The following is a 13,970-nucleotide window of genomic DNA, read 5'->3' as shown; positions in this document are numbered from 1 at the left end:
GAGAGAGAGAGAGAGAATTTCAATATCCTTTTATTATCTCGGACTTCACGCCGTTATTTCATATTCATTAAAGTTTCACATACATTTTAATTTTTCTATATGTAATGCAATAATTCCATTATCTGCTATTGATTTCCCCAATAAAATGATTTGTAAAAAATGATTTATGACTTTAATAATGAATATATTTGAAATAGCAACATAACTTTTGTATACGTATACAATTCTAAGTCAGGCATGATTATTACAGAGTACAGCTATATTTTTTGATAATATAATTGTCAAGCTTGCTTTAGAAAACTGGGACATTTTTTTGATTAGAAATTGCTATTGATAATCAAACAATTCCATGTTTTATTGTCAATCTATTATAATCTGTCTTTTATTTTACAAGCACACACGTACGGACAACTTTATAAAGATTACAAAATTCTACACAGTTTTAATTAAGAGTACGTAATGGTTCCTGGCGCGGAATTCTTCTGTCAAAGAGAGGGAGAGAGGAAGATAGAATAGAAAAAGAAAAAGAGAGAGAATAAAGATAGGCTGGACTTTGTTGGACTTTATGTACCTCCCCGTTAAATCCTCTGCGCTTTCAGCAACGCATATTCACTACGGCATTATCGTAAATCAATTATCGTCGAACCAGCGCAAACGAACGACAGAGGGTTTTTCACTTAGTCCATTGATCTGCCTCTTAAATTTTATTTCACTGGCATTACGATTGACAGCAATTCCGAACGTTTTCTAATTAAAAAAACGAAAAGTGAAAACACTAAGCAAAGTACATTCGAATCACGAAGAGACAAATGTGAGTATTAGATAATATTGAAAAATAGAAGCTGACATCTAAGTTGACGTGTAAATGTATTGATAGTTTTACTATTTATAATAATGCTTGCATAAAACAGATAAATCCTGTACGCGCAAAAGATATTTCACAATTTTAATTCAGTTTAATAAATAAAAATTAAATAGAGTTAAAAAAAGTTTTTAACACATATGACGCTGTGGATTAATTATTTTATACAAAGCGTATATAAGAATAAATTTTAATCTCAAATTTATTTTAATCTCATATTATTTATAAATGGTTTATATTATATTTATAAATAATTTATTTAATGTTAATGAATTCGTATTACAGTTATATATCTGATGTTAGGTAATGTCGAAAAGTTGATACTTGTACTAACGCAAATTTATTTTAAGGCTGAAATTTTGAGATATCCTCATTTGCGCGTTTATTTGTTTTACGCGAGCAACGTACAGTTTATAGTAACATATACATATTACAAAACAGAAAGGATTAAAGAGCGGAAGCACAGAGTTTTGTATAATACTTAAGAAAATGAATCAATCAAAGTCCTTTATTTTCTTCTTTTCCTTTATTATGAAATAAAAGACTGTGATTGGTGGATTTTCTTATGCTTTATGAATTCTGTATTATGCAAAGATCTGTGTTCCGATTTTATAGCATATAAAATGTATAATCATAGCACAGAATAAGACTAAAATTGTCTGGAGCAATAAGCGTCTAGCATAAAATCGCACATTTATATAACATGCTCATAGACATACAAAATTTACACTCAAGGCTTATAATCTTTTAATATCAATTTAATCCCTTTCTTCTCTTTTAATAAATACGACTCTTTTTATATAGCTTTGATTAAAATAATAAATACTATTAATATATCTTATCGGTGATAAATATCATGTTAATTATGTCATTAATCATATCTTGTTAAGAAGATAGCCTTATGCATTAAATACATATACTGTTAACGACTGGTTATCGTTTATTGTTTTATAAAATCATACTATAAACTTATTTAAATTACTTATACGTTTATTTAAATAAATAGAATATGATTAAATGAATTACATGTATCTATATTTCAAGGAGTACATAATATTCATCTCGTCATGAGAAATAAGTCTCTTCGAGAAAAAGCTCAGCATATTTTTGCGTCATATCATAATTTACATGATATATTACTTTATATTTCTGTCTCGAGCAGTCTCATAACGGTTTTATTCTTTGTCAATTGCAGAAATCGCTTATTCGCGAAAGTATTCTGCAAATAACATTACTTATTCGCGTTATAAATTGAAGCTGTCCTTGCTTATTATTAAAATAATAAGGACACACCACGCGAATAAATGTAAAGATTTTAAATATATATAGGTAAATATGTTATAAAGATTAAAAATTATTATTCTCGTTATCATAATTTTTCTATAGTGCGCTAAAATTAACTAAATGTAATAATATTAAAAGAAATATCTGTGTATATTTTATAATTTGATTATAATCTCAGAAGGTCTAAGATTCAGCCATAATATGGAGAATTCATAATGTAATATTAACGAGAATACAATTTGTATATATTACTAACTAGTATATACTACTAACAATAAGCTCTAAGTATCAATGGGCAATATTACGGCGCAGCGTCTTATATCGTATATCGTTTTCGAACAACTATACCATCGTAATTGTCTTCATGGATGCTCCTATCATGGATAACTGACGATAGCATATATTTCATTTGGTTGTTGGGACAGGATAATAAATTTACTTAACTACGTTCCGTCACCGATTTCATCGGTCGTTGTAAGCGCTGTAACATGAAACACGTTATTCTATTCTGAAGGAGTTTCCTTCACCGCTCAAGAAGAAACGCAATTTCTTTCAGGTTGTAAAAATAGGAGAGATTATATCGCGAAACAACAATGCGCGAATACTTTTAGTAATTACGACATCTGCGAAGTACCGCGAAATATTCATCCCATTTAGATGATGGATAACCCGTTGGATCAGCAAGACACTTCTTTATCTACAATTTGTGTTGTAACTTCTACGTATTTTACAATCGGAACAAAGTTTGAACAAATAAGTTTTTAATTTGAAATTATAAATTTATAGAACATGAATTTTTTGAAAACCTATCGCAATATAAACGTAATTATATAACGACATATTTGGTGCGACAAAATGAAAGTAAAAATCAATATAAAAAAATCTGCGAAATTTAATTTACCAACCGCAATGCGTTACTGCAACTGATGGGAACAATTTGTCAACTGAAAGAAAAACATATGGGAAACTACAAATGCGCGTAAATTTTTTTCGTACAAAAAATATTTGTAAACTTTACAATCGCTGCAAGTGATTGAAAAAGCTTTTAGAAGCAAGCTTTCTCTAATATTCTTTTGCACATCGTTCTGCAAGTCAGATTGCAAACAAGATTCATGATAAAGAAGATATTTAATTTTTCTCATAAGCATATGCGTTACTAAATTTCCAATTTTCTTCATAATTAATGCGAATATCTATAATAATATAAAGTTACTTACGCACATTACATTGTATGTGTTACCGCATATACACATTTTTTGAAAATCATTTGTAACTTGAGTCTCTTTCTGAAACTCTACATTTTTTTAAAACAAATTCACTTTTTCCTCATTTCAACAAAAAGCAGTGACGGCTGTCGCGCAAAAAAGTCTCGCAATCGCGACCGTTCCCCTGCTCAGGGATTTATTTTTCTCCAGGGGTGGATTAAACGGCCGCATCTCGAGCTGTCCTTCATTTGGATTCGCGTGTGAAACTAATTACAATGCCACGCGTTCACCGCATCGATTGGCGTTTTATTCGAATGCGAGTGTTCGGGGACACAGCCGACTGTATACGGTAAATTACGGAAGAAGCCAGCAGAGCAATAAAATTGCATTTCACGCTCGTGGCACGCACGCGGGCAAACCGCGCGTGCAAGTCGCGCCGAATCCCGAATCTCACTGCGCGTTAAATCCGGATTATATAATCCGGACGAAATTATCAGCGAATCTGTACCCACAGGAGAGGAGGGAGGAAATGATCGAATCACACATCGGTAGTGAAATATTACATGGAGAAGCGGATATGTCGGGATTAATGCGATCATGCATTGCATCGTGTTTGTCGATTGAACCAATAGCTCGTATGCACACCACGAATTAAGGGTCTCATGTGAAACGGCGATGATAATCCGTTGATATTATGCTAAATTTTCTTTTATTCATAGCATTATCGGCCCGATGCTCTCGTTATTTGAACTCTTGCTTTTGAACTGTTGCCGCACTGGCGGTTCCATTAATTCCAATTCACGGATCCGGCTTATATTAAAAATCGCGGCGCAGCGGGTGTAACATTTAGCGAATACTTGATGATATTTACAGATAGCACACAGAAAGAAACGATTTTGCTGAAATATCCAAAAATTCAGCTAGATAGAGATCTGAAAATTTTGTTTGATCGAAATAATTATATAGGATGTTTAAATTGATTAGTAGAATATTAAAACTTTTTGTAATATTATCACCGTTTAAAACATTCTATATCTAATCGTGTTGATTTCCAAACAAAATTATTTTCAGATCTGTATCTAGCTAAATTTTTAGATACTTCAGAAAACTCTTTTTTTTCATGCAGAAATATTGAATTTCATATGATTCTTTACGAAAAGTGACGAAATACTCTAAAAAAATGTGGATATGGATTCTATCTATATGTATCTGTATAATTTTCATCATGTTGATATTAATGTCAACATCAATATATGTATATTTAAAACCCATGATTTTTATATTAACACCAATATTTGGTTTATATTAACATCAATATCATGTGAATTTAAATCCACACATATATTAATGTTTATATCAATATCAAAATAGTAAAAATTATATGAATATGATGTTAAATCAACATCCGTATTTTTTAGAGGAAAACCTTTTCCTTTCTTTCTGACAATTTAATTAATATCATCTGAAATGACCCATTATACAAGACACGCTATTTTTTTTATTTAATAATTCACAAAATGTTAAAAAGGAGAATTAATGTTGCGTAAAGAGAATTTTCATATTTTTTCACATCATAATGCGTAAAATACTTTCAATAATATAATTATGTTACGTAAATAAACTCGCGGTAACACGGATACCATATTCTCATTACATAAAATGTTCCATAACCACTATACAACGGTTTAATAGCATATTTTGGATATTAATTGGAGTTGAAAATTTTAATACGAGAAGATCATAATAGTCTCTCGAGTTATAACGATCCAAATTGATTAATTAATTCCACAAAATTTGTACCCTCAGTCTCGTAACTAATTACACGCGGATCGATGTGTTATCTGTTATTTATTTTTTTTCAACTCAAATATTAATTTTTTTAATTTTGCCTTTTAGCTGCAGATATTATTTTAGCGTTTCACATTAGTTCGGTTTATATCAAAGCTCAATTATCAATAAATGGCATAATTAAATATGATTAATAATAATTTGTCTCTTTTTATTAAATTGTTGGAATATATTACGTGACTCTGTAAAATATTTACTATTATTCTTTTATTCATCGATGAAATATATAGATTATTGAAAAAGTTTCTGAATATATTGTTTTTTTGCGCCAGTTTATGTAACATTAAATCCTGAAGGAGTCAAGCACGAACTTCTCAAATTTTATTAAAAACATATTTGGGAAGAGGGAAAAGAGAAAATAAAGTACCGCATCTAAATATTAATAGCTTCTCCATATTATTTTTCTACACATTAATTTATTTTTATTTTACACAAATACAAAAAATATTTGTGTTATATCTTTTTATATCTTTTATTATCTCTTTGTTATATCAGTAAACTAAATTGTCAATCACATATTAACAATAATAAGTTACATGTATGATACGTCATATATATGACAGTACTAATCGATTTCTGGAATGGCTGTCGATTTCCAGCGGAACATTAGTTGAAAGATGATCCCGACATTGATTAACGTTCTTTTTAAAAAAAGAAAAGTTATAAAATATTGGAAGTTTCATTTTGATATTAATGCAACATTGAATTAAGAAATAATTATATTTATAATTATATTTTATAGATATTGAAACGAAAATCTGAAATAGTAATTTAATTCTTATCTCTGTCGCATCAATTTCTCATTTCCAATGAACAAATTGTGTAAGATACCTCTTTCAATTAACCCTTAACACACATGATAGGATTATTCGTGGTCCTGTGCATTCTTTTCTTTGAAATGTAATACTAGGAACATCAAGTAATTACAATTATAATTCGAAATTGGAACTGATGAGAATAGGTCTTGTTTAGAGAAATTCTATTTTTGGTCAAAACGGATCTTATAGTGCTTGAATGAGCGAATTTATATACATATCCAATTCCATAAACTGCGCGTTGAAATCTTTTCAATTCTAAAACGCAATCATAAAGAAAACTTTTATTTATGATTGCATTTCAAGATTGAAAAAGATTTCGACATGCAGTTTGTAGAATTGAATATGTATACATGGAAATATTTAAGCCTGAGATTCATACACTTTGAACGAAAACAGGATTTCTCTTAAGCTTTAGACCAAGTAATTAGTTACAACATTTATATACAATTTTTTTTAATGTATAACTTTACAGATACTTTTAAAAAATATTAAAATATGAGTTACTTATTAATTTTTGTAAATTTGTAAAAAATTAACCCCAGTAATGACCTATCTGTTTACTCATCATTCGTCGAAAATTCATTATTCACGTAGTCTGTATCACTAATTGAATAATTGCGTCTCTTAGCACTTGTCGCGACTATGTTTCGTAGAATAATACGACGATACACAAATGGCTCACGACACTACCCACCCTTTTGTCTGATCTCACTACGTGAATGACAATAAGGGCCTCTTCAACTCTGATTAACGCTAATCGATATGATTAATTCAATTACCACAATTGCTAACGTGAGAACTGAACACAGTTTATCTCGGAAGAGGAAGAAAGAAGAAGTTCTGATTCATCGAACTGCTGTTGGCATTTCTATGAATTAATCATCAATTAACTAAACGAAAGCAACTGAATTGTACGATTACTTTGCATATATATACGCAAAAACAAGCGAACGGTGTTATTATGAAATATTTAATATGCCCCGAAAGATAAAGGTACGTCGAATATTCTCAAATCAATATTCATGAATGAGTTTATTATCACATATTGCGCGCTTTGTTTCGCAAACACCCGTTAGTGTCGCTTAATTGAGTTATCGATTAATTTTCAGTAACGATCGAAAATTTTCATGCAAAAGAAAATTATATTATTTGCATGTAACGGTTAAAAACTTGTTATTCGACATAATTAAATTAAATCGAAAAAGAGTATTAATTAAATTACCATTATTAGTCGATTATTAATAATAAAAGTTATGGTTGAGAAAAAGAAAATGGATTGAAAAATAATAATCACTAAATTAAAAATCACTTGAATTAAAATAATTTGAATTAAAATAATTGAATTAAAACAATAATTAATGTGCAAAAAAAAAATCAATAATGCATAAATGCAATTATAGGTTTTTTATTTATTTCACTATATATCTCGTTTCAGAACAGAGAGAAAAATTGATAAAATTTTAGAGGAACACAATATATGTATTGTGAACGATTTTTCAGATCTATTAAATAACCTTTTATTTGTATTTCAGATTATTTATTATAAAATTATTTATTATTATTATAAAAACAAAACAGGCACGTGTAGTTCAAAATATAGCGACTTATTAGTTAATAGATCGCGTTTCAACAAAAATTTAATTTTTCGCGGATTAAAACCTGATGTAGCTGACTGTAGCGAATTCTGAAAAAAGATTCGATATATTGTGACCTGTGAATATCGTGTCACGGTTTTTTCACTGTGGATAAAGTTTTACGCGGCTCAGCTAAAGACAGTACAGTGAAAAGAGATCGTAAACGTTCAAAATGTCAAACTAACGAGTTTCATCGAACGTCACAGGTTTCGCTGACAGAGCATGTGTCCAGCCGTTGCCACATGTTTGCGGGAGGAACATGTTTCGATTGTTCGGATATCTCTCTTGCGCATAGGCGCGTTGCACACAGCGAGAGAAAAGCGGTCACAGTGACCGTAAATCTGTAATTTTAGCCCGACTGATGCGCAACGAATGTATATATATATGTGTGAGATCCCAACAGAGACTATATTAATACAAACCACTAAATAGTAAATCAATATCAAAATCACTTCTAGGTTGATCTAACAGATAATTGACTTAATTAAAGCCGCACAACGCTTTGAATTTGATTTCTTTTTGTTAAATAATTTATTTAATTAATCGTGTTATTATTATTTCGATATTATTTAATTTATTATTACATTGATTTATTTAAATGACACGTTGCACTTTCCGTCCGAATTGCACGAACAGAAGGCGAATAATAAATATTTCATATCAGCATCAATTTATAAATATATTTAATATTTAAAAAATTAATTCAATCAGCGTGTTACACAAAAGAATCATTAATATTTCTCTAAAGATATGTAAAAAAAAAATATAAAGAAATTGACTCGATATTAATCACATAGCTAGTCGCTAAATAGTCTAAAATGTTAATCAATTCACTGAAGCTTATCGAATATGGATGTATTATTTTCTTCATAATGCAGGGATGTAATAGCTATAAATAATTTCAAATTTAATTCAATAAAATATAGAGATACTTAATTCTATATTAGTTATTTCTATTCAAATGTTGAATAACAAAGCCATATAGAGAGATATCGATCGCCGTTTTTACAAATAGCAATATCTTTTGATTTGTAGGTGACGAATTTCAGTATCCAGCATCTGGCCACTCATCCTGAGGGATATATAGATCAGAAATAAGGATGACCTTCCATTGGGATAAGCTTTCACCAGCTGAATTCCAACAACTTCAGGACTTGGCAGCTTGTAAGTAGCAAAAGAAAGAAACGGAATAGGAAGTGCTGAAACGTGTAAAATAATGCAGATAAATCACAATGGAGAACTAAGATTTCTTTCTTTTTCCTTTTGAATTTTTTTTTACAGATCGTAAATCCTAAAGTCTGCGTTACTGATGAAGTTTTAACCAACTTTGACTTATCTAGCGTATCGGCAAAATTTAACACGAACAACTTTATATACATCTGGCTTAATTTTCACTTAACAGACGCTGTTATTAATTTGTGGACACTTAATGAAGATTAATCTCTTAATTATTTATCAATATGCAAGCTGATTTCAAAGTTCTAAATAAAGAAGATTATTTGATATAAAGAACCCAAATAAGAGTTTCAATTTTTTTAATGCTTTTATGATATTTGCAAATTTATAACCGCTATATTATACGAATTATTCATAATGAGATTATTCATAATGACAGTAGAATATTTATCGCAATTTTATTTCTATTTGAGTCAAAGTCAATGCATTAATTTTACATTTTTTTTAACATTTTCAAATTCGAACAGTTTGTAATTTTGAGTGTATACTTGATTAGGTGATTCATTCATACAGTATCCTCCGAATGAATCAAATGACGTAATTTTATTTGCTCCGAATCGAATCGAATATGCGATAATTTTATCCCGAATTTACTCATTGAATACAAATGAGCTTCTCGTGTTGCCTGTTGCGTTCTTTAAAAAGTTTCGTTGCGATGAAAATAAGTTACGCGCGCTATCGCTGCACGAATTAGATTATAGTCACAAGAAAGTAATTTATTTGAACAATGAAAGATAATATAACATTATTTTTGTTACCGTCAAAACGTAAATTAATACGTAAGATAGTACGTTGTAATAAAAAACATTCTAGTATTTTGTTAAGATGTTTTGTAACAGCATGCTTCTAATAGAATAGAACAATATAATTTTTTTTAATATATAAATATAAATTTTCTGTCTTTGTCGTAAATTACCTGAGACTTTCGCGTACCATAGTGAATATTTTTAAATTATGTGGCTATCAACGGGGCACTATCTTTAATTACAGATAGCACTTAACGCAATTAAATAAAACTGAAACGAAGTGATAATTAGCTCCGCTCAATTACGCAGAATGAAAGTCAACAACTGGAAGTTTGTTGATTGAAAGCTATTAAAAATACATCAAGATAGATCTAAAACATAAATACTATCTCGTTGAAAAGAGAAATAGCGAATAATCAGCAATTTATACTTCGTTGGCTCTGCTTCTGTTACAAAGCATGCAATTCGCGCATGTTACTTGAAATAAGTTTATAAAACAATATGCATTTAAAACTTTAATTAAAAATATTTGTGCGTTAAGTAGTTTGCAATATTTTCTTGAAATCCTCGTAGACGGAGTTTTGCGGATATTGCTTTGGGTAAAAACAGTCGCAAAAACAAGATTTCAAAAAATTCTTGATTGGAATGAATAATTAAAGTGAACATGTATATAAAACCGCTTGTTATATTATAATCTCGCTAATATAATATGTAGATCCGAACGTTGAAATTCATATAATTTTGCCGTATATATTTCCGTGCGATTTAGCGACCGGCAGTAAACGCGCTTTGAATTTTCCGCGCATAAACGACTCGATCGCGAGCTTGATGACGTACAGGTGTTCCACTGTCTAACATTTTATATCCGACTGACAGGAAGATGCGAAGCTGTAGCAACGCCTATGTCTTTCGAGAAGAAGCAATATACGCAACGTTCGTGCAGGAAAGCATTAATTCATCGAACAAGCGCTACACTTTGTCGTGTAAGCTGAATAAATTGCCGCCGTTCATCAACAAATTTACTGGCATTACTGTAATATGGCTTCCATCCTGGTACATAATGTTTTATTCGAAATAGTACAACATTGTGAAACAAAAGATTTTCGCGTTAGAATTCGCTGAAATAGAATGCATTGCGAGATGAGTGAGATCAAGAAATTAATATCATTAATATCAATAACATTTAAAAATAATCGAACAAGTGTACGTCTCATTTATGGCACAGAAAGAACGGTTTTGCTAAAATGGTTATCTAAAAACTTAAATTAGTTAGATATAGATCTGAAAATAAATTTGATGGCTATAAAAATAATTATGTAGAACACTCAACTGGTTACTAAAATGTCAAAACTTTTTACAGCATTGCTTATTATGCTTGTATGACTTTCCTACATAATTATTTTAATAATCCAACAAAATTTATTTTCAGATCTGTATCTAATTAAATTTTTACTTATCTTCAGCAAAATAGTTCTTTCCGTATGTATTTTAATTGATCTAACTGATAAACATTTTCTTTCGTCCTCTCTTAAATTAAACAATAATTATAAATTAAATTATAAATCGACTGTACAAATCAAAGATTTAATAAAAAAAATCAGCCTTAAATATATTTGAAAATTAATTCTCGAACGTCTACAACTTTTTAAAATAGAATAAATTTAAAATGAGTAAATTTAATAATGAGTTTTCGAAAAAAATTGCTTTGTCGTAAAGTTACTGTTTGCGATTCATTTATGTGGATATTCTACTGTTATAAAATAATTGTTCATAATCATCGGCAGTTATGCGAGACAGTCATCGAGGCGGAAACATGAATTTTAGCTGGATGCATTAATCATCTGCCCGTTCGAATATGATCCATCGTGGCCGTCAATCGGCTCGAAAATAGTAGTCGCCCAAAAATATCCCGATCCGTTAAGTGCATTATGACGTCAGTGCGGGTAGATTAGGCCAATGGCCTCCTATTATTAGTCAATTTATCACCGTTGTTTCTTCTGTAAACAGTTGACTTCAAGATGGTTGATCAATCGCCCTCTCTCTTCACTATCTCTCTCTATCTCAGAATCAGAAACTAACTTGTTCGTGACACATTTGCTGACATGTCGAATGACATCGAATCATACAACCAGAAAAAAATCTCTCACGAAATATTGATATATTTACAGCTTTAATGTGTTTTTTTTTATACATTTGTTGAAATGATTGAATTTATAAAGCTAAGATTGGAAGTATTTGAATATTTAAAAAATTGTTATTTGCGTCATACACATCGCCAATCAAATTTTTTTGACCCAATAAAATTACTTTTTTACTTTTTTAATTTGCTTTTACGTTTTATATGTATTGTTATGAAATATTTTATTAAATTTTCAACTATTATAAAACATGTGTTATATTATTTAGATTCTCTTTGATACTTGACAATTATTCTTCCAATATATAATAGAATTAATTTAATTATGAGTGCAATAAATTGTCAAACCATTAATTGTTTCTCAGATTCCACGCGGAAACTCCAGGATGTTCTGGCCGAATTTTGTGGGAGCAACACAACGCCGAGCGGCGTGCCGAAATATCATCCGGACGGAGTGAGTCATATAAAGATTAATCCATATTTTAGTCCGTAACCGATAGTATACGAATAAAAAATTTAAGATATTTTCCGTCTATAAAAAAGATATATTGTTTTAAAGATAGGGTGAAATTAAGCGAAGATGTATCTCTAACATTAAAAAATGAGAATATCTTATGCAATGTTATTTTTAATTTTTCATCCGACACTGTCGTGATACTCTATTCGGTAAATGTTATTTTTTGTAAAGTATACGTTTGATTCCATAGAAATTTCCGCAAGTTTTCTGTGTAAATCGATAGATGTGAAGAATTCTACCGAACGCGAACACGATTTCGTTGCCGTCTCTCATCTCAGGTGCACTTCAACCTTTTTATAAAATGAAATTGAACGATCGGTGTGCTCAAGAGTGCACTTGAGCGACAAATATCTACTTAACTTGGACGCAAACTGTTTAAACAAGTTTTTCAGGAAATGTGATATTTTACGGAAGACCGCGACAGATACATCCATTCAAAACGATTTACGTAAATAATAAGTAATTTTTATTCGTGACAAGAACGAATTTATAACTTTACAAAATGTTAGTCGACTTCGTTACAGCTGTTCGCCGATGAAAAATTTTTTATCGTATTAAAAAAAGGTACTATTGAGAGAAAACTTCTTCTCATTTTATCTATTTCGTATCGACTGAGGTACTGTCAGATTATATGAGCGCACAGTTTATATTTTGAGTGAAAGCTATATAGGAACGACATAAAGCGATGGTATAATATGGTTCACAATGAGAAAGCATTTGTATCATAAAATCGTAAACTTTCCCGCTAGAATAACATTCAGAACACGTACGATTCTTACGGACAGGTGGAAGTTATTGCGTGCTCGAGTTATACAAGAAGGATGGACGACATAAAAGAGTTCCGCATTTGACGACGCATTAATGATCGACTCAAATTTCTAATGATAGTGCGAAGTTATTTCTTGCACGAAAAGAGATTTCTTATCGCCAATAACATACCATTAGTTTAAGATAAATTTTATGAGAATTGTATTAAAAAGCAATCAAGAGTAAATTCTTCTCTCTCCTTCTCAGTATAGACATTCTAAATTTTTCCTTTGTAAACGTGTTTTTTTTTCAACAATAAAAATATGGTACGACAGTTCTTCGGAGTTTGCAAATTTGCGGATTTTTAAAGTTTTTCAGCGCATGCAGCTCATAATGTAACCGCGCGCGAATTCGTCTCGCGGATTTCACGGTGGAACTAAAGTCATTCCTCCAACTTCGACATCTCTCGTTATTTTCTGACAGTCGTTTTACTTTTGCGTCAGCGTGCGAACAATGTGCAACATCGACGTAACATACGTCTATAAACCTAAACGTGCGAGAACACGTTTAACTCTCCTGAGGAATATTAACTCCGAAACTAAAACAGATTGCTGAAGTTACGACGATGCTTTTTTTTTGTACGAAGTGCTCGCCGGCACCGTGTTTACCGTTCGTCACAGTTTGTCGTAACACGCGTTGCATCATGATGATATATTGATTAAGGCTTCTTTTACGTGTACCTCTCTTGTGACTAATGGAGCAACTTTTTGCAAAAATGTTGCACCAAGTCTCATGCGAAAAGTTACGAGTCTCGTCATAAATATTCAAATGGCTAATGCGTCAACGAAATACGCAAGCTTTTTGAGAGAGAGAGAGAGAGAGAGAGAGAGAGAGAGAGAGAGAGAGAGAGAGAGAGAGAGAGAGAGAGAGAGTAGA

The 13,970-nt window shown here is 30.7% G+C and overlaps 1 protein-coding gene across 1 annotated transcript in view; it reads left to right on the top strand.

Annotated features, from left to right (window-relative positions):
* The first annotated feature begins 8,751 nt into the window (after positions 1 to 8,751).
* The window catches only part of LOC105624132 (diacylglycerol kinase 1), a 51,631-nt gene continuing 46,412 nt past the window's right edge, over positions 8,752 to 13,970 (top strand). The window contains exons 1-2 of the mRNA XM_012205492.1: positions 8,752 to 8,815; positions 12,136 to 12,224. Coding sequence (XP_012060882.1) covers positions 8,752 to 8,815; positions 12,136 to 12,224 — 153 coding nt within the window. The remainder of the gene's footprint in view (positions 8,816 to 12,135; positions 12,225 to 13,970) is intronic.

This window comes from Atta cephalotes (genome assembly GCF_000143395.1).
Source record: "Atta cephalotes unplaced genomic scaffold scaffold00073, whole genome shotgun sequence".
Classification (NCBI taxonomy): Eukaryota; Metazoa; Arthropoda; class Insecta; order Hymenoptera; family Formicidae; genus Atta; species Atta cephalotes.
The sequence above is the reverse complement of the archived record's forward strand: the minus strand, read 5'-3'. Positions and strand labels throughout refer to the sequence as shown.